Source organism: Parasteatoda tepidariorum, chromosome 3 (assembly GCF_043381705.1).
Source record: "Parasteatoda tepidariorum isolate YZ-2023 chromosome 3, CAS_Ptep_4.0, whole genome shotgun sequence".
Lineage (NCBI taxonomy): Eukaryota > Metazoa > Arthropoda > Arachnida > Araneae > Theridiidae > Parasteatoda > Parasteatoda tepidariorum.
Window position 1 is genome coordinate 3,784,799 of NC_092206.1, and position 21,862 is coordinate 3,806,660.

General features: G+C 32.7%; 1 protein-coding gene across 4 annotated transcripts in view; it reads left to right on the top strand.

Annotated features, from left to right (window-relative positions):
* Window positions 1–20,270, top strand: part of LOC107436532 (Krueppel-like factor 2) — a 192,658-nt gene extending 172,388 nt beyond the window's left edge. For all 4 annotated transcript variants that reach the window (XM_043043127.2, XM_043043128.2, XM_043043129.2 and 1 more), the window contains 2 exons: window positions 1,230–2,721; window positions 18,633–20,270. In XM_043043127.2, the coding sequence (XP_042899061.1) occupies window positions 1,230–2,339 (1,110 nt within the window). In that variant the 3' untranslated portion in view covers window positions 2,340–2,721; window positions 18,633–20,270. The remainder of the gene's footprint in view (window positions 1–1,229; window positions 2,722–18,632) is intronic.
* The last annotated feature ends 1,592 nt before the right edge of the window (window positions 20,271–21,862 follow it).

A 21,862-nucleotide genomic window follows, 5' to 3' on the forward strand; every position in this document is an offset into this window, starting at 1 on the left:
AAGCTAGATAGTTATTGTATGAATTCTGCTTAATCTAACATACATATAGTAAAATTTGTAAATATAAGGTCCTTTAAAAATATACATAAAAGAATTTAAGTGGCTTAAATTTAATTTGAATTTTATACAGCGAAACTTAAAAAATAGAATAAATCCCTGGTCGGTAGGCCAATTAAGTAACAAAAAATTTATGTTTTTTTTTTAATTCAGTTTTTTAATTTTTATTAGAAACAAGTCTAGAGATGTTTTAAAAACGAAGTCTTAACAATTATCACTCTTTTGTTTGCTTTTTAAAAATAAAAATAAAAACTAGTCTGCAGAAATATTATAAGTAATAAAAAATAATTTGCGACATAATTATATCAAAAATAAACTGTAGATGCTGAAATAATCTGCAGGGTCCGATGGCCGATTTCTTCAACCGGACATGCTACCTTCTTCAACGAAACTCTTTAATTATAAGCCTTTTTTTTCACTGGTCATTTCATTAATGAGTGTTTGATAAAAGCAACGGGAATAACTCTCAATTGAAAGCATATAAATTGACATTCTGTAGTTTAACTTCTATTAACAAGAATCTTCCACTGGTCTAAATGTCAAATGTGCATATTTCTGCAATATGTACAAATGTACATATTTTTGCAAATGTAAATGTGCAATACACAATACATAATTCAAAAGTATGTACCACGTCAAAAGTACGTATTTTTGCAAATGTAAATGACGTTTACACACCGAGGAAGATTCTGGATATTTAGAACTCAAACTATAGTATGTCAGCTGTGTCTGCAGTGGACTGATCGTCAAGACACGTTCCCAACTGAACACCGAAGTCAAGTACCACAGGCTGCGGTCAGCTTGCTGGTGGGTGATCACTTTGAGCAGCCTGCTTAAAGACCGAGGGTGCGCGGTATCGGTCCTAGTTTAACTTTTCTACCGTGAAGTGCTTGACTTCGTTCGCAGGTCGTCGGGCTACCGAAGTAGGAGAGCCATCCTCTCTACTCTGGATCAAAATTGTGATGGCATGTCTTCGGATCATCCTCAGGGTTGTTTCCCAAACCGTCGCCATTAGTACATTATGCTGCTGTACTGCTATGCAAACCAACAACAATCTATGCATTATATTATTCGCGTTACTATTTTGTTTCAGGCTTCATAGCATAAAGTTTTACCCTTTGTTTGATAGTTTGTGAAATTTATCTCCAGATTCTAAATAATTTTTTTTTCAGATGTGGCAAGATATAGAAAGTGTGCTACTGGGTGAATCCGCTTCTTCTGAGTCAAGAACTCAAATGTACTCTTATACTGCAGAACCTTGTACACAACAAAGTCCCAAGCTCAATCAGTCACAAGATAATGCTACTAGCTCACCCAATAACTTTTATTCGTACTCACATCCTCATTCGTACCATTTGCAACAAGTAGCACATCAGCAGCAGCAACAGCAACACTACTTAAACCCCACGGTAGTTGGGGCAAAATATCCCACCAATAACGGCTATACTTATGGACCTTACAGAAATTCCTACAAGCGTGAAAACACAAAATCGAACGCTTGGGACATGATGGGGAAGTTGAACGCTAACGACTGTTCAAATATGAGTTACAACTCCAATTTCCCAATGAATGGTGGATTTCCAACCAATAATAAACACGATCCAATGATGAACTCTGTGTACAACGGCCATCCCAATTCATACAACGCAACGTTAGCGTCCATACAATCTCATATGTCACCACCAGCGTCCCCAGAGACATCCACAAATCCCCAAAAAACCACTAGCCTCGATGGCTATTCTGCTACTAGTTCGACGAACAGTCGTCCTTCTATGATGTCTGGTTATGGCTATGGTATGGCCAACAACGTCATGACCACGCAATCCCATTTTCGAATGATGACACCACCTTCCTCACCGCACCTCGCCGATTTACTGGCAGCAGGGAATGCCTACGGTCTTAACAGGCCGCAAACCAACCATCCACCTTCGCAATTGCTTCCTCCTGGTCTGGGTGCCATTCCACCAGCAACGAAGCACAGGAGGGGACGTAGAAGCACCGGAAGGAAGAAAATCACAGTCCACACGTGTTCTCATCCTGGTTGTTCGAAAACGTACACCAAAAGCTCTCACCTGAAAGCTCATTTGAGGACTCACACCGGCGAGAAGCCATATCAGTGTAACTGGAAAGGATGTGGATGGAAATTCGCACGATCGGACGAGTTAACTCGGCATTACCGGAAACATACCGGAGATAGACCTTTTCAGTGCAGACTTTGTGAGAGGGCATTCTCGAGATCGGATCACCTTTCGTTGCACATGAAAAGGCATGCGACGGTGTAACATATCGACTTATTGCATAAACAATCGAGATAGAACTTACCTCATTTTATGTGATAAATACAATTTTAATTGATTTTATTATACAATAACGAGCTTTTTTTTGCTACAAAGTGGAACTGGATGAACTTGTTAGTGAAGTTTTTTTTTTATCCATTTTGAAAACTTGTACAAAATGTCCTCAACAGTTCTAAGCTTTGTTTTTGGAATCGGTCCTTCGATTGAGCTTATATTTTTTTCGTACTCTGAATCAAAACATAATTCATCCGCCATTTTTAGAATTATGAGCAAGAAATCAAAATATGAGCCTTCAAGCTTCTACTGATTCTGGTTTAGTCACCAGGTATTTAGCCTTAGAAGAAAATTGGAAGTCGTTAGATCAAAGGTAAATTTTTTTTAAATATTTTAACCTTAAAATATAAGACAAACTTGTGCTTTTTAGATATTGAACATACAGTGAAACCTCTAAGTAGCGACCAATTCTATGTAGCAACCACCTCTATTTGCGAACACTTTTGGCAGGGACGGAATTTTTTTTCCATAGATTTAGTGTTGAAGAAACCCTTTATGAGAGATCGTTAAAACCTCTCCCAACGTCCAGTTGCACCAAATGCGGAAAAAATCAAATAAGGAAACACGGAAAATTAACAAAACAAAAAATGTAAAACAAATAAGTAGATTAAAATGTATTCAAAATATTTGCGTGAGACTGCTATTTAGAGAGAGCTCTTCTTGACGATACAACCTCATGTTGCAGTCAGAGTACACTAAGACGATGCTATCAATGATTTACTTTTAGAGTAGAAAGTTAAATTAGAACAAAAAGATTTATTTTAAATGAAACAAGCATCTTAAACAAACCTCTTGTCAACTTTTAAAACTAACTAATTTTAAATGCAAACTTGAAGAAAAAAAACATAATTATTTATTTAAAATAGCGTTATCATTCATAATTGGTAAATTTGCTTTTACAAGTTGGCATCATTTCTATGTTTCATGTTTATAACAGTTGGCATCATTTCTATGGAAACTAAATTTTATCCATAGATCCGTGTTTTCACCGTGTTCTTCGCCAAGAAAATGACACTGTCTAAAATTAAGATCGTTGGTGGAAAATCATGTACCATTAAATAACAGTTTTGAAATGAATGAAGGTAACCTCTAAGAACAACCAACCTCAATCAGCGACCATTTTACTGCGGAACGAAGAGTGGTCGCTCCCGAGCGGTTTCACTGTATTATTTTAATTCCATAAAGAATGATCTATATAAGAGTATTATGTATAGAAAAGAATAAAAACTTATAAAGTTTAGGAAAAAAATAGGCCCCTTCTATGGGGATGAGGAAGTTAATTTCTTTTGGTAAACGTGGGCTTTCAAAAGATACTAAAACTGCAGGAATAACATTTCATGGCAAATTCTGTTTCACCTACATAAGTAATTTAAAATTTAAAATACAGAAAAAAGTTTGTTTAGGTAAGCGAAGAGTTAACGATGAATTGCAAATGCTGATAAAAAATCAAAATATCAAAAGGCAAACAATTTAATGCAGGATTAAGCGATAGGAAAGTAATCCTGTTATAATTTGTTCGCATTTTGATATTTTGAAAAACAACTTTCAGCTCTTGAAAATTCACGGTTTACTTTAGGTTTACCATACTTTAAGTTTTTTTTTTTCAAACCTAAGGTCTGTTTTTCTAAAGCTCCATTGTCATATGAAATAATACTTTATTACGAATAACGTGCTATTTTCATAACTGCTGAGAGTTTGCAACCGTTACTCATGAATGTTAAGTCATGTTTATCCAAAGTCTGCGCTGCCTATGCTTATTCTGTAAATGGCGCAATATGGAGAAAAGCCACAGTTTTATGAAAATAAAAAGCGTTTGAGGTCTAATTTTTTAGTACTTGCAGCTTACTCCAAGGTTGCATTATCTCGGCTCATAAAAATTTGTAAAAACTGAGAATGAAACAGTGATTTTGATAATTTTCCTCCAGGTGAATAAAATGTCGCCAAGTTGGCGATTTTTTTTTTTTTTTTTTAAAGTTTAGTAACGTTTAAAATATTTAAATTAATTGTCCGTTCTGAAGCTCTGATAAAATTCTTCACAGAAAGATGTAATATTAGTTAAAAATTCTTCACTTCATGAAGTATAATACTTCAAGTGTAAGGCGCATAAACTGTGACTTTTTTATTTTCTTTGGAGACAGAGCTTCTAAAAACCTTGCTAAATTTTAAATTACTAATGGGAGGAAACGGAATTCACCATGAAGCTTTTGTCCCTTGGTATAGCGGCTTCTTGAAGTTCAAACAAAAAAATATATATAAACCTTACCTTTATTTCTAATGCTTCCGTTTTATGTTTTTAATTAATTTCCAAATTTAATAAAAGCATTTTCTTTCAGAATTTAATTAATACATTGTTTTATTAATTTAGTTTTCTGAATGTTATTTAATATTTTCTCGGATTTTAATTTTTTCTCATTAGTACTTATTACTAAGATTTACTTGTTAAAAATGTAATGTTAAATAATGGCGAGGTTATGATTATATAGCATGCTATAGTTAGTTTTATTGGCGTAATATTTATATTATACTTATTAGGAAATAATTCAATATTTTGTAAGAATTTTTGAAATTGCCTTAAAAAATGTTTCAAAAATGTACGAAAGGTGTAAGAAAAAACTCATAAAAATTAATAATTAATTGATAAAAAATCTATAACATACAGGATTTTATTTTTCTGAAAAAAAAATGGGTTATTGACAATTTTAAAAAAAAGCGATAATTATTAAAAAAAAAGTCATGAAAAGGTAGAGGCAATACTTTAAACTTTTCACCAATAAAGCTTCACATATTACACTCTGACGTATGACAGTAACAAAACTTTTAATTCTCTTTGTTTTATGTGTTATTGTTGTTGACTTAATTTTCACTCAACATTTATAAGAAAGTATAGCTTGTGTTTATTCGGGCAAAAATTTAGTAATAAGAATTTTATAGCCTGTTTTCGAAATTTCTTTTAATTTCCATAAAGCAATTTTTGAAATGGATGAGTTAAAAAAAATCATCGTAATTGAGTTGTTCTTGTGTGGTCAGAACAAACAATTGACCGTATCGTTACTATTTTGTTCGGACATTATTAAAAATATTTGATTGGCAGCTGAGTAACCAACGATAGCACTTCTGTGTTGTTTTTGTTCATTTATTTCTTGATTAATCGTTATGAATGATGGGAAAAAAGTAAACTATGTTCCTGTTCCCACAATCTTTCAAGTAATCGTTGGCCTATCCCATTATTGAAATGTTCTTTGATTGTTTCGAGTTAAAAATCACTTCCATTTTAATCATTTTATAAATATTTGTTCTTGGAAGGGGTTATAAATGAATCTGAATTAACTGCCCATATACTATCTAAGTAGTAAAGTAAACTCATCAAGCAAAAATTAATTATATTTAATATGAGGTCGTAAGCAGATTTTTAGCAAATTTGGACTCGCTTGCCAGCAATAATATGTAAATCAGAAACCGATTTCCATGCTTAAGAAAGGTTGTCTCAGCAACACCCTCCTTTAAATTTTTTTTTTTTCTGCTTTAACTTTCACTTTTATAGAGGTCTGGCTATGGTAGTTGGAATTTCCCTGTTGCAGTTTAGTTCTGGGAGAAATCTTCTCAGGTGGTTGGGAGGTTAAATTTTCGTATGACTACTGCATCTGCATCAGATAGTAAGGGTTAAGTTATTTTATATCCGTCGTTGAACAGCCGACACAATTTTGGGTTTACGACTACTAATGTTCAACTCCGTAGCCTTGTAACTTTGAACCCAATCCGGAAGACAAGAAAACTCCTGGATCAGTACCCCCAGAGGTATGATTTGTTATGGGAACATGGAGGACTTTGCGACTCGACAGATTTAACGCGCATCAATCACCATTTACTACACGGGAAGTCCTCGGCCGACGGGGATCGAACCCACGCCCTTTTGGACATAGGCCCTACCAACCAGGCTATCCCGGGGCATGGTTAAGTTATTGGAGAGTTTCGAGCTTCTATGGCTAGGTTATTAGCCTGCCATAGAAGAAGATGTTTACGTGACCGGTATCCATCGCAAAGTGCTGCAACTATTCTATTTACAAGAGCAATTATCACTGTGGTCAGCTAGGAATTGCCCCTCAGGATTGCCTGGAGTGCAGGTTTGTAAATACCACAGGAACTCTCTGTTGCCCTTCTGTGGTAGATATCCAAAGCCCTGGCTATATCCAAAGATACTGGCTATAAGCTAGAACGTATATTTTGAGGAAATTTTTCCTGTAGGAATACCATACAAAACATGAGGCGTCGACTGCCTCGGAAGCGGTNATGTTCTTTGACTGTTTCGAGTTAAAAATCACTTCCATTTTAATCATTTTATAAATATTTGTTCTTGGAAGGGGTTATAAATGAATCTGAATTAACTGCTCATATACTATCTAAGTAGTAAAGTAAACTCATCAAGGAAAAATTAATTATATTTAATATGGGGTCGTAGGCAAATTTTTAGCAAATTTGGACTCGCTTGTCAGCAATAATAAGTAAATCAGAAACCGATTTCCATGCTTAAGAAAGGTAGTCTCAACAACACCCTCCTCTATTTTTTTTCTGCTTTAACTTTGACTTTTACAGAGGTAATTTAATTCTAAGATTTAATTTTAAGATTAAATTAAATTTGTTTCAATTCATTGCATTAAATTTTGCTAATTTTTTTTTACAGTATACAAATTTTTTAAAGTTAATTGCAAATCCAGGAAGTTAATTGAAATTGCTTTTTAATTTATTACAATAGTAATTTAATTTTAAGATTAAGTATTAAATCGATGTTTGTATCCTTTTTATTAAATTTTGAGCAATATATTTTTTTGTGTTTTCCTTCTGTGATTAAAACTCTTCACCTCTGAAACTCCAAGTTGAAATTTTTTTCCCAAGCTATTTCCCCCTCCCCCCAAACTTTGAATTTAAAAAATGATGTGGTTTCGAAAATTGAAAATAAAATATGTTACGTAAACACTTGTCATACTTCTTCCTACCCCCCCCCCACTCTTGTAAATAAAATTAATCAAATCACAAACACGCCCCAGCCCCTCTTTTAGGCGCTTACGACATTTAAACAGTCCCTATCATTCGCCAACGATGATCACGTGCCCCGCATTGTAGTTTCAAAAAACCTAAGTGTATAAATTAATCTTTTAAATTAAATTAATATTAAATTCAACTTCTAATAGGATTTATAGACGTAAGTTTCCGAAACGTAACTATATAAACAAAATAAATACGTGGTTTAATAGTTTTCTAACTAATAATTCCGTGATGTAACCTCACTTAGATTTTGTCTATGCTTGCTTACCTGACATAGTCGATGTTGTTGTTGTCTTGTCCAAGCGGTGCAGAGGAATCAAATAGCACCGAAAGCATGGCAGTGGCTATGGCAGTTGGAATTTCCCTGTTGCAATTAAGTTCTGGGAGAAAATTCTTCTCAGGTAGTTGGGAAGTAAATTTTCGTCTGACTATTGCACCTGCATCAGTTAGTAAGAGTTAAGTTATTTTATAACCGTCGTTGAACAGCAGACCCAATTTAGGGTTTACGACTACTAATGTTCAACTCCGTAGCCTTGTAATTTTGAACCAATCCGTAAGACAAGAAAACTCCTGGATCAGTACCCCCAGATGTATGATTTGTTATGGGAACATGGAGGACTTTGCGACTCGACAGATTTAACGCGCATCAGTCACAATTTACTACACGGGAAGTCCTCGGCCGACGGGGATCGAACCCACGCCCTCTTGGACATAGGCCCTACCAACCGGCTATCCCGGGGCATGGTTAAGTTATTGAAGAATTTCGAGTTTCTATGGCTAGGTTATCAGCCTCCCATAGAAGAAGATGTCTACGTGACCGGTATCCATCGCAAAGTGTTGCAACTATTCTATTTACAAGGGCAATTATCACTGTGGTCAGCTAGAAATTGCCCCTCAGGATTACCTGGAGTGCAGGTTTGTGAATACCACAGGAACTCTCTGTTGCCCTTCTGTGGTAGATATCCAAAGCCCCTTTACTGGCTATAAGCTTGAACGTATATTTTGAGGAAATTTTTCCTGTAGGAATACCATACAAAACGTGAGGCGTCGACTGCCTCGGAAGCGGTAACATGACTAGATTCCAATATTGCACTATCCATGGTTGTGGTTGATCAAAGATAATGATTAAAAAATGTGCTATAAACTTTTCACGAAACTCGTTTTTGATAATATAGAGGTGTGAGCAATCAACCATCACTTATTATTATTTTTTATTTTTTTTTTCAATTTATAAAACAGGATCTTCTAAAGTTGTCATACTGTGAGCTGGAAAACCTAGGAAAACACATATCTTTGAAGTGAAGTTTTTACTCCCATTTTAGCATTCGGGAGAGTTAAACCTAAATTTAAGATTGAGTCATTTCTGGTATGTCAAATTTGTTGTCATTTTACCATTAGAGAGAGGCAGCCTGTTTGAAAAGAGCTTATGGAGAGCTTACGAACTATGTTAGATAATAACAGCCGTGAGAATGCATTTTGTGCAAAATTCGTGTAATGCAGGACAATCTCGGCAAATTGATGTTATGTTTACAAAATTCGTGAAGGGATCATTTCTTTCACTTTTAAAGCGCTTTCACATTTGAGATTTTTTTGTTGTTGTTCCTATCTTCTAATAATCTGACATCATGACCGTGAAAAATCACGATCTGATCGTAATTAGAAGTGAATTAAAAACAAAGTGGATCAAAATTGGGCCGCTATGGTTGAAGGTCAGGTAAATTCATTTATGCGGTCTGGACCTTGACCCGATTTGCTTCTGATTATTGCTCCCGTCCCTATTGTTATTTGCCAATTGTGATACCAAAATGAATAATAATAAGAAAAAAAAATCGCGCGTTTTTAAAGCTTTGTTACGATTAAGTTAAAGCAGTGGAATGCTCGAATGTTCGAACAGAATGAGTAATGACGGATATCCGAATGTAATTTAGAATGTGTCTGGATGCGTGGCAGAACTTTTTTATTTTATCGTTCATTCCCTTTCTCGCACTCACACAATATAATTTAACTCAATTAATTATTGATACTATCTTAACACATCAGTAAAAAGTGATTAATCATCAAAAGTTTGAAAAATTTAAGTATTCCATACTGTTGAGTTTTTTTTTACCATGTTAGTTATCTGCAAATAATTTGGCATCATTCGCTTTTATTTTAAGTGCTATAATATAAATAAATAAATATTATAATTAAATAAAATAAAATGTGGGGGGATAGAGCAAACGTTAAGATTCGAATTCAAACGATTAATGATCTGGTTAACGGGCAAAATTAAAGTGCTCTTAAGCCAAAAATGGGTCAGCTGTTCAACTCTAGTAATAAAATAAAATCTGTCGAAAGAATTCTAGTTTCAGCTAGTTTCCACCGAATGAGAATTTCGAATGTTAAATTATGTACAATTTTTCACTGTTAAATATTCTATGGAAATCATTATTATATTTTTATACTTGGCGAATTGCAGTATTTAATTGAAAACGAAGTGATTTTGCCACCACTTTTTACTTTTTTCAAGTATAGCAGAACAGGAGTATCAGCATTACGTATTTCCTCGCAAACAAGATTTTTTTTTCTTCTTGAATCATATGGTTTCATCGATTAATTTAAAATGATGTTAACGGGTACAGATAAACGTTCAAACTAGTGTATTTTCCAACTTCGTCAGAATATCAAAACAGCGCCTAGGCAAAGTTGTCCTGGTTTGTAAAGTATGCATGGAATTATTTTTTATTGTGCTTTTCATTTGCCAGGGTCCTAAGCACTATATTTGAAATGCTTTGGCAAAGTTATCAGTAGTAGATATAAGTACATTTATAAAGCTCTTTAATTAGTTTTGATTAACAATATTTTTATGTTTATCGTTGCTTCTTCTGATTTTCATGTCCTAAGTTTTTTCTCCATACATCAATAAATTTTACTGCTTAATCAACTGCCGTTGAAAAATACTGTAACTTTTTTTTCTCTTTTTTTTTTTTGGCTGCCCTCCTTCGCAGACTGCTCGCAGCATAGGGTAAGATCAATAAAAAAAAAAATTTATCTATCACCCCCCTCTTTAAGTTTGAAATCGTCTCGCAGTGGACTGATCGTAAGGACACTGTTCCCAGCAGAACACTGCGGTCAATAAGTGGGTAGGTGACCACTTTGATCAGCCTGCGTAGGGACCGAGGGGGCGCGGTATCGGTCCTCGTTAAACTATTCTACCATAAAGTTCTCGACTTCGCTCGCAGGTCATCGCACTACAAAATCAGGGGAGCCATCCCCTCCTGCAGAAGAACAAAATGGCGATGGCATGTCTTCGAATTTTCCTCAGGGATTTTTCTCAGACCGTCGCCAATAGCCCATTGTGCAACTCCAGTGTGACGTAAATAAAGTACCTACTTAATGCGTGAAATTAATACTCCAACTGTGTGTTTTGTTTTGTTTAAGTCTCAATGATATTCATTCCACATACGTATGCGAATATTTTTTTTTACGAAAAAATTTCTTACAAATTCTTATCCTACACATTTTTAGTGGCATGAAAGTAATATCCTAACCTATAAAATTCTTTTTTACGTAAATCGTGATGAATAATTTGCATACGCAATAAGTGAATTATAGACGAAAAAATTCCTTACGATTTCGGATGCCACATTTTATTGTAATAATTCATTTCTACCTTTTGTCATGATAAAAAGCATCGAGACATATGGTACGCTACAATATTTTAATTCCAGACGACCTATATCCCAACAAAAGAAATGGGCGGACATTCGTTGGTATTTTTCCAGGTGGAAAAATAAATGATATTTAATCTTTGAATCTCTTCCAAACATTTTAAAAAGTTATACATTTTTTAAATTTTGTTTCTTTTTAAGTTTTGGGGAAACAAAATTTTACTGACATAGAATTCACGAAAACAGATGAGATATATTTCTCAATTCATCATTGTGTCTAAGTTTAGATTTGTGATCGCCATGGTTCATTTTCGTCAATGAAAATATTTTTTTTTCAGACCTTCCGTCGTTTTATTAGATTTTGTCCAAGTGGTTGTGTAATAAAGATGCAATGTAACATTTTACTTGACACGCAAAAACGCTCTCTTAGTAAAATTGGAGTCATAAATCAGAATTCATTCTTAATTGCATAATTATTTTGAACTTGTGTACAAATCATTTACTGGTTTTCAAAATGATTTATGCAAAAGCAAAGTGAACTCTCGAATGATAAATGATATTATGCTTGAGAACAAAGAGAGAAACTTAAATTAACAATCTGCAGTTAAAGTAATTTTATTTTATAAGCGTCGTTGAACTGCCGACCCAATTTTTGGGTTTACGACTACTAATGTCCAACTTCGTAGCCTTATAATTTTGAACCCAATCCCGAAGACAAGGATCAAGTACTGGGAGAAATTTGCCTTCGTGGTGGACTTTTTGATGGAACTAACCCGCGTTTGCGTTACACGGAGAGGAAGACCACGAGAGCCTCCCTTGGTTAGCCTGGCTGCAAGGGGACTCTAACCCATGACACGTCTACTACTGAGGATATTTTATGTCAGCACTGTGATCGGTGCAAGCCGGATGCGGAATTCATATCGACCAGCCATCTCCGGGATTCGAACCCGGTTCATCTTATTGGAAGGCGAACGTTCTATCCCCTGAGCTACTACGGCCCTGATGACTNCAACTCCGTAGCCTTATAATTTTGAACCCAATCCCGAAGACAAGGAAACTCCTGGATCAAGTACTGGGAGAAATTTGCCTTCGTGGTGAACTTTTTGATGGAACTAACCCGAGTTTGCGTTATACGGAGAGGAAGACCACGAGAACCTCCCCCGGTTAGCCTGGCTGCAAGGGGACTCTAACCCATGACACGTCTACTACTGAGGATATTTTATGTCAGCACTGTGATCGGTGCAAGCCGGATGCGGAATTCATATCGACCAGCCATCGCCGGGATTCGAACCCGGTTCATCTTATTGGAAGGCGAACGTTCTATCCCGCCATAAGGAAGTCTCCCACTACATTTATTCACTAAAAATGTATGCAAAGTTGAATCATTATTTGAAGTAATATTATTGAAACTTAGCAAAGCTTTATCCAGTTAGTTTTCCTAAAAAAATCAAAATCCTATTTTAAGTGCATCCTATTTTAACAGATTCACCTTTCATCCAGAAAAAAAATAATAAAACTCCGTGTAATGGTCATTACTTTTATTTGCATCAAAAAAAAAAAAAAAAAAAAAAAAAAAAAAGAATGAGAATTTATCAATATTTATCGTATAGATTTTAAAAATAATATAACAAGATTACAAACAAAACATGCTATTCATTATAAGATAGGTAAAACCTCAACCTACCCCAGGGGGTTATACGGAAATTAAAAATTAAATTAAATATTTAAACTTAAAACTAAAAATACAGTAAAATTTTGCCAAATGTCAGTGGTGGGGGTAAGTTAAAGGTGAATTAGCTAAAAATTAAGTTAGTGAAAATCATGATTTAAATTCAATGAAAGCTAAAAACGCCGGTGTAAATGTCAATAATTAAAATTGATGATAATACTAAGGAAATTAAAGATGAAAATAAAATCACTATTTAAAAGTCAATGAAAGCTAAAAGTCCTAAGTGTAAATGGCTAGAAGTCAACGTTTGAGAATCAAAGTCGATGGAGTCTAAAATTACATGTCGACAAAAGTTCAAAATGTAGAAGAGGCTAAAAGTTGATGCTATTCATTATAAATATTTTTATATATTTTACGTTTAATGAAATAAAACTTTAAAAAAAAAACTGTTATTTCCCGGCATCTTTTTAAGGGAAAGTAATAAAATAAAAATCATTTCCAAATCGTGATGCACTTGGTGGTCTTAGAAACATTAAATGTTTAAAATACCACAAAATGGCAACAGGTGCTAAACTCATTTGGTGAAACCGTCCATTAACTCTGAAACTTTCAGAACTAATCTAAGAACGATTACGTGGGTTTCAATAGTTACTTTAAAAGATTTTTTTTTCTTCTTACTCTAAGCTAAATAATATCATAAAACGACTTCTCATCATGCCCACCCCTCGAATAAAAATCTAATGAGAATTGTGTCCATCTTTGATGATTGGCCCGAAAAGAATAAGCTTAAAGAGTGTTTTTGGCGTAAGTAAATAGAGCTACCGATAAATTGGCACTAATGATAGGGTGTAAATAGTCACGACTATGGTGCCAAGATAGAGAGATATGGTGCGCGCAAATATAACGCGTCTCAAAGTGGATCCTTTAAAAATTAGATGGCGAGTGTGTATTAATATTTGGCGATATTTTAATAGCGTTTATCTTTGATTTTTATTTGAGATCGATTATGGGAAGAATTTGTTTGGGTCACGAATATGTTTCTCCATGTTACTAATGTATTATTTTAAACTCATATGACTTAAAAAGAAAAAATGGAACTCATTTGAAAGAGGATCGCGTAAAAAATTTGTAAGCCTAGCCAAATTTAATACATTTCACCAGAGGTTCAATTTAATAACTGATTTTAGATAGACAAAAATTATGTGGCTGATTATTAGGATTGTGATTTTATTATGTATGATTAATAGTTTAGACTTAAGCTTCAACATAACTAGTTTTAACTAGTTTTTTTTTCAAACCAGAAATTATTGAGTCCCCTTGCCGTCAAGCTGACCGTAGGAGGTTTTCGTGGTTTTCCTCTCCATGTAAAGTAAATGCGGGTTAGTTTCATCAAAATGTCCTTTAAGAAGGCAGATTCCTCCTATTACTTGGTCCAGAAGTTCCCTTGTCTTCTTGATTGGATCCAAAATTACAAGACTACGGATTTGAATATTAGTAGTCTTAAACCCCCCAAAAAATAAATAAATAATTGAATCGGCTGTTTAAAGACGGTTATGAAATAAAATTCTGAAGAAAAAGAAATAAATTATAAAAAAAAAGGAGCACAGAAATTATATTATCCGTAAGTCGTATTAAAAACTCGTACTTATATTTCATGGAAATTTGCTCTTTAATGCCACTGTAGTTATTTATAGAAACACGAAAAGAATTACTAATCACTTCGTTTCAGTTTTAAAAATAAATTAATTCAATTGTAATTATTTTAAATTTATAGTTTTAAAAATGATGAAAAAAAATTTAAATTTTACGTAAAAAGTGTTCATTTGTGCATAACTTTAATTTACTCATTAATTATTTGCAGCTGCTAGAATTTTGCGCCTAGTTTAAATTTGAAAAACCAAATTTTCGTTTGGTCCAGGATGGTGCAAATCTAAAAGTAAGATATTTAAACTATCAAACATAAAAAAAAACTGTAGTAATTAAAAACTGCTGTAATTTATGAAAAAACTGTAGTAGTTGGATTAATAAAATGCCCATGTACGACGGCTGTTTTTTTTTAGTTTTTTTTTAGGGTTAAGTAAGGGCCATTTTGTTGTTTACGCTAATAGGTGACGCTTGCGTCGTGTCCTGGCATTCCTTGGGAACAACTGTGTAGTTACAGCTGTGTAGATAAACTGTAAGGTCAGTTCTGTGTCTTTAAAATGTTCAAGTTAAACAGATTGCCCGTCGCGTATGAAGTACGGTCAGTGATGTGTTTTTAGTCGGCAAAAAACATGTCTTCTGCATACATTCACCGGCAGATTTGTGAAGTTTGCAAAGCTTCCTAATGGCATGCTGACAGGAAAATCTCGCTATCCATGACAATGATTCTCTCCACAGCTCAGTCCCGAGCATTATTGAACTTTTTTGGCTGGGAAGTTTTGGACCACCCCGCAATACAGCTCAGACCTTGCTCTAAGTGATTTTCATCTTTTCCGATGTTTCAAACATTATTTTGGAGGCAATCATTACAACAATAACGAAGACGTGAAAACTATCTTGGTCTCTTGGTTATTGGAGCAGGCAGCAAATTACTATGTAAAGGGTATTCCAAATCTAGTTGTAAGGTATGATAAGTGTTTCAGCAATCTAGGCCACCATTTATTTTTTACATTATATAGTTGTCGTTAAACGGCCAACCCAATTTTTGGTTTAAGACTTCTAATATTCAACTCCGTGGCCTTGTCATTTTGAACCCAATGCGGAAGACAACGGAACTCCTGTATCAAGTATTGGGAGAAATTTGCCTTCGTGGAGGACTTGCACATGGAACTTACCAGCATTTGCGTTTCATGGAGAGGAAGACCCTGAGAACCTCCCACGGCTAGCCTGACGGTAATGGGACTCTAACCCATGATCCGTCTACCACTGAGGATATTTCACGTCAGCACTGTGGTCGGTGCAAGCCGGATGCGAATTCGTATCGACAAGCGATCGCCAGGATTCACCTGATTGGAAGTAGACCGCTCTGTCCCCTGATCGTCGCTGCTCTGACAATTATTTTGAAAAAAAAAAGAAAAAAGGGAGTAAACATATGTAAAATTAAAAAATAAATTTGTTAGTGAAAATTTTCTTCCATTCGAATTTTTTTTTCGAACTGCCCTTACTTGAAAAACTGCCCTCGTATATTGGAAAAGTTAGGAAGCCGTTCAAATCTTACGTAAACATGTATTGGGGAAGAATATTTGAGTTTTGCTTAAGAGTTTATTCTTAAAATTTGATTGCTACATTAAAAACAAAAGTAAACTTAATAGCAAGGGTGTGCAATCCCTTACATAAGCAAGGGAGGAGTTTTTAATTTACTTATTTTTGCTGACAAGGAAAATGGGTATTCCAAAAACACGTTCGCATAATATTTGTACGGTCCCCGTATTAAAATTATAATTGATTCAATATGTTGCCAACCAAGATAAAGAAATAACTGCGAATTCGGTGCCACGTGAAACAATTATATATGAAGATAATGATTGGCGGGAGTTGATGACGTTTGGGAAAAACTGGACTACTCAGTGAATAATAAATTCGCTTAAAATTCATTATTCTTATTCTCATTCGATCTAAAATTCTGCATAAATATGTTAATTTTTCTACGAGTATTGAGAGTGAGATAATGAACTCTGCTACTGACACACATAATTTAAAAATAACATCTACATTTCACCTAAAATATATAGTAGTATCATCACATCTTGTAATTTCCTTTTCCTTTATTATCTTGTTTTGATAGTTACAGTCGCGTTTGTGCTCTAGACATGATACGTACACTAGAATTAATTACGGAAATTAAATTTTCATCTCCTGAATTGAAAATGCTATTTTGTTGGATAAAATAGTGTGGCAGTACATGATGTTGAAAATTACCATTTTCGGGAAAGAATTTAGTTTAGTAATCTAATCTTTTGGAAAATCCGTTTTTATATTGTTGGGATTTATGGATGATACCTGTAGGAAAGCACAGCTTATTAATTTATTTCTACTACTACACACCCACAAATATATATATATATGTATGTGTGTGCGTTACAAATTTCTTTCTACGTTTTATTTTTTTTATATCTACTTACTACGCAAAAGTTATTATTACTATTTTTTTTTTGATAGTTTCAAAATTATTTTATGGGGATAAAAACATTTAAAACAAAAAATTTATTACGGAAAATGAGTAAAAAAAAAAAAAATTCATGTATTCACCTTCTTTCTCTTTTATAGTTTTTATGTTATTATTAAAAAAGAAGTAAAATAAATAATAATAGCTATTAACCCTTAAAATATTAAAACATTATTAAGTTTTTCTAGAAATTTATTTTAATTTACATATTAAAAACCTTTTTTTTTTTTAAACTTAATTTAAAACAATTTCGAACATAAAAATAGCAAAATTATAATCACAAAAGGTACAAACCATACAAAGAAGGTAATCTAAATTTCTCTCGCCATTTGGACTTAGTTTTTTCTTCCAGGCATATTTTTATGCTCGGAAAAATATACAAAAGTTTTTTTTTTTNCTACTTCGAAATAGTTATTAAATTTTAAGTAATTAAAAATTGCAAATTTTATCAAACAAATTACAATTTTCCCCCTACAGTCGAAAAGCAGTTTTGGCTATAAAAAGTTGCTTTAAGAAATTTTTCCTTAATCGTAAATTTTAATGGTTGCGGTTTTAATATTTGCATTTATTGTTTTTTTTCGCTCAAGCTTGCATTTTTCATAATTTATATTATCACAACAAAAGTGAAATGTATAAAATTTTTATATTTTATACATTTTATTTTAATTTTTATATTTTATACATAGTGCGTGTGACATTTCTGGCATGTTCCTTGCTATCTTATATTGTACCTTGCTATCTAATTTACAGTTCGCCATTTACTTCTAATTTACAGTTCGCCAAAGTTGGAAACATGATTTTTAGTCCCCTTTGTATTTGCAATTATATCGGGGGAAATTTAATCACCAGAGTTAAAGCAGAGCATAATTTAGGCATAAATAGGCTAAACTTGACCATTTTTATTCAGTTCATGGAATAAGCAAATTTTTTTCCCCTTAGAAAAGTTGCTATTTGTAAACAACACTTTTGCATTTTTTTAAAAAAGTACTTTTTCCACTTCATACAATTTGTTAGGGTGCTATTTCGGAGAACATCCTCCACGCTTAAAATGAAATAGATTCATTTTCTGAACATGACTAATAATTTATTTTTTTTAAATATATTTTCTTATTTTACATAGTTTATTAATGGGACCTTCCAGAAAATTCCAAACATGTATTATTATTTTAGATTTTAAATCATTTCAAAATCAAAAAATTATAAAGAAGGTTGAGAAAAAAGTTAGTATTTAAATGATTTCATGATCTGAATTTAAAAATGTGTATTTCTTCCTAAATATCAGACATATTCTTTACTATTTTAGTTATTGATCTTGCAATTGCATATAATTTTAGGTGTATTAAAATCTGCGATTTTAAAATTGAAATTTTTAAATTGCAATTTTAAAATTGAAATTTTTAAAATGTCGCATATCTTCTTAAAAAACTCAGTTTTATTAATTTATTTAGGCGAAAAAACAAACAGTAAGGTTAATAACATGTATTACGTAGTATCATAAGACTATATAAACATGTATTTCAGCTACAAAATATAAGCTACATCCATATACTGGAGATAAAAATGATATTTTATATTTTTAATTGTTAATTGTAATTAAATTTTTTAGTTTCTCTTACCTCAGTACTTTTTAGAATATATATGCTGAAATAATAATAACTTTTTGTAACAAATGAACTGAACTATAAATGAATTTGAATATTTTTTTTCTTCTTTTTCAGATAAGGAAGTACATGACAACGAATCATATGCTCAAATGAAAACCCTGAACAAATTAGTCATTACAAAAATTCCATTTTTATTTATTTAGATTATTTCTACTTAAGACTGTAAAATTGCAGTTTATGAATTTTCGTGTTCTAAACTTTTCGTTCATTGAGTTCTAATCTCATAATTTACAATGATTGTGCCTTTTCATTAATGATTGTGCCTTAAGTCATAATGATTGTGCCTCAAGTCACATGAATGTGTAAATAATTATTTGTAATATTTCAAAATTTGGTGCTTCGATGTTTCACAAATGTGAAAAATGTACATTTTTACTGTTTAAAAAAAATTATTTTTTTAAAGTTTTGTGCTATGCTATGATGATTTCTAAATTACATGAATTAAAATGTATATCAAATGAAAAATTTTTTGATACACATCTGTGTATCAAAAATGATACATTTGAAGGATGAATATGTTGATAAATGTTTTTATAAACATCAAACAGAAATTTATATTCGTTATGAATTTTGGATTATTTGATGCTTTGTTTGAAAATTAAAAACAGGAAAATAGTTGTAAATGTTACAAATTGTGAACTCTCTGTGATATATAGCTGTAATTTAGTGCATGAACATGAGTCTTAAGAAAAATTAACTAGTAATTTCCATTATAGTTTGAGTTTTAATTTTTAAATACATTAAGAGTCCCCTGACGTTAGTTAAATACATAAAGTTTTATATTTTTCTCTCCTTTTTAATAGTTCTTTTCAATGGCTATTAATGGCAATGCCTTATAGTGTAACACAAGTAAAAAGTTTGGAAATTGGATGAATGAGTTTGCACTTTTTAAAAATTTAAAAAAAAATGTTCTAACATTATAAAAATACAAACCGAGAAACGCCCTAAATATTTTAAAGAATCCCTTAGAAGAGCAAAAGAATCCAAAAGTTCAACAAAAAAAAATTATAAATAAATATAAATAAATGCAATAGCCTTGGCCTTAATGATAATAAGTTTCAATTCCTTAATTTTTAGAAACGATTCTTTTGTTTTCAGAAGAGTTCCTGTTTCAACTTGTTTAAAAATTAATCTGAGACTCCTAATGTGCATTATGTTTTTAAATCATATTTGACAAGGTTTAAAGTTTTATATCAATTTTAAATCAAAATTTTTCATGCTATAACAAGGATTTTTCACATTATTTTTACAAATTTTGTAGCAATACTAAACATTTTGGATGATCAAGGAATATTTTCTAAAAAACAGTTTTCAATTATTATCCATAAAAGATTTTGAAATCACTTGTATTTTTTTCTCATTTTGAACATGCATAGACACTGATGGCCATAATTATGCATTTTTAAGAGTAAGCTGTGTGAGGTTATGAATGAAAAGTTATAATTATTTCACCTTTTAAAATGGTTGATTATTAATTGTTGAACTTGTAAGATATGTGTATTGATTTTTGAATTTTTCTTAAATACAAACTCTTTCTTTTTGACATGCTTACAACAGAAATTGAATTTTAAAAAAAAGTTATTTTGTAAATTTTTATTCTATTATTTTGCATCGATATATATGTATATAGTTTTGTACATAATTTGAAGATAAATCTGGTTTTGGAAAAATAAAAGTTTTATTTTGTAAAAACATTTTGTGCATTATTTTGATTATATATCTAAATAAACCAATATATAGTTAGTAAAAGAAAGAAGAAGAAAAATACCATAAAGAATTTTTGATGTAATTATCGGATTTTTCCGTATTGCAGTGAAAACTGCAGTCCCTGTTTCGTTTAACATTTATTATCACATTTAAGAATAGATATGCTTATGACATAAAACACGGAGCACAAATAGTTCAAAAGTACACAAATATGACAATGTGCATACCTTTTTGTTTTAGAGCAATGTGTACAGTACAATGTGTTTACCTTTTTATATGGGCTATTATTAAAAATTAAACCATTTCTAAGATAATCAAGATAACTCGAAATGAATGTGAGGACAAAACTCGCACATAATACTGGCAAGATAATAAGTCACAGATAACACTGTTTCAACCGGTAACACGTGACTGCTTATATCCAATCGTTTTCCTCAATCCGGGCCACGATGGCTCAGGAGATAGAGGTTTCGCTTTCCAATGAGGTGAACCGGGTTCGAATCCCACCGATGGCTAGCCGATATGAATCCGCATCAGGCTTGCCCCGACCACAGTGCTGTCGTAAAAATATCCTCAGTGGTCCCTTTGCCGTCAGGCTGACCGTGGGAGGTTCGCGTGGTCTTCTTCACCATGTAACGCACACTCGGGTTATTTCCATCAAAAGTTTCTCCACGAAGGCAAAATTTCTCCCCAATACTTAATCCAGGAGTTCCCTTGTCTTTTGAATTGGGTTCGAAATGACAAGACTACGGAGTTAAACGTTAGAAGTCGTAAACTCAAAAATTGGTCGGGTGTTCAACGACGGTTATAAAATAAAATCCGAGCAGTTTATAATTGAATGAGTGTTGGAGAAATTTTCACGGAGCACGGATCAATTTAATAGCCCAATGTAACGAACATAAACTGCGCAGTGGATGAAAAATAAGAAGGATGTCACTACGGTGGTGGTGAAATACGAAAGATGTCATTATGTCACTACGTTTGATCTAATAAAGGATCAAATTTCTTGTTTATGATAACCCGCGCTGAGGCCTTCTCTTTTCTAGGGAGGAATTGATATAAAACTATTCAAAAATTTAACTTGTAAAATTTATTCCAAGTTTTAATGAGAGAAAGGGGAATAAAATGAACTTTGGTAATTTAATTCAGTTGTTACCGGCAAAGTATGAAACGCCGGCATTGTATATAATGCCGGATGTTTTTAGGCAAGGTATGAAATATGAGAAGTATTACAAACTTTCTCTAGGCATTGTATATAATACCTAGGCATTCAATAGAATGACAAATGCTATTTAAGCAAAGTATAGAAGGAAAGCGTCCTGATGAGATTATTACGTAAATCATGTGCATTTCTTAAAAATAAAAATGTTTTTCTGAAAAAATAATGAGAGTGCCATTAAAAAATTTTTATGCAAAATGCATGAAGAAAAATTAAAGTTGTACTAAACATAATTTACGCCTTTCTTATTAAGGGAAACAAAATTTTCATATAAAAAAATAAGAAATTAATCTACTTGTTGCAACATTTCAGGCTTGAATGACATTTTAAGTGCAGAATGGAATTGAAATCGGAGATG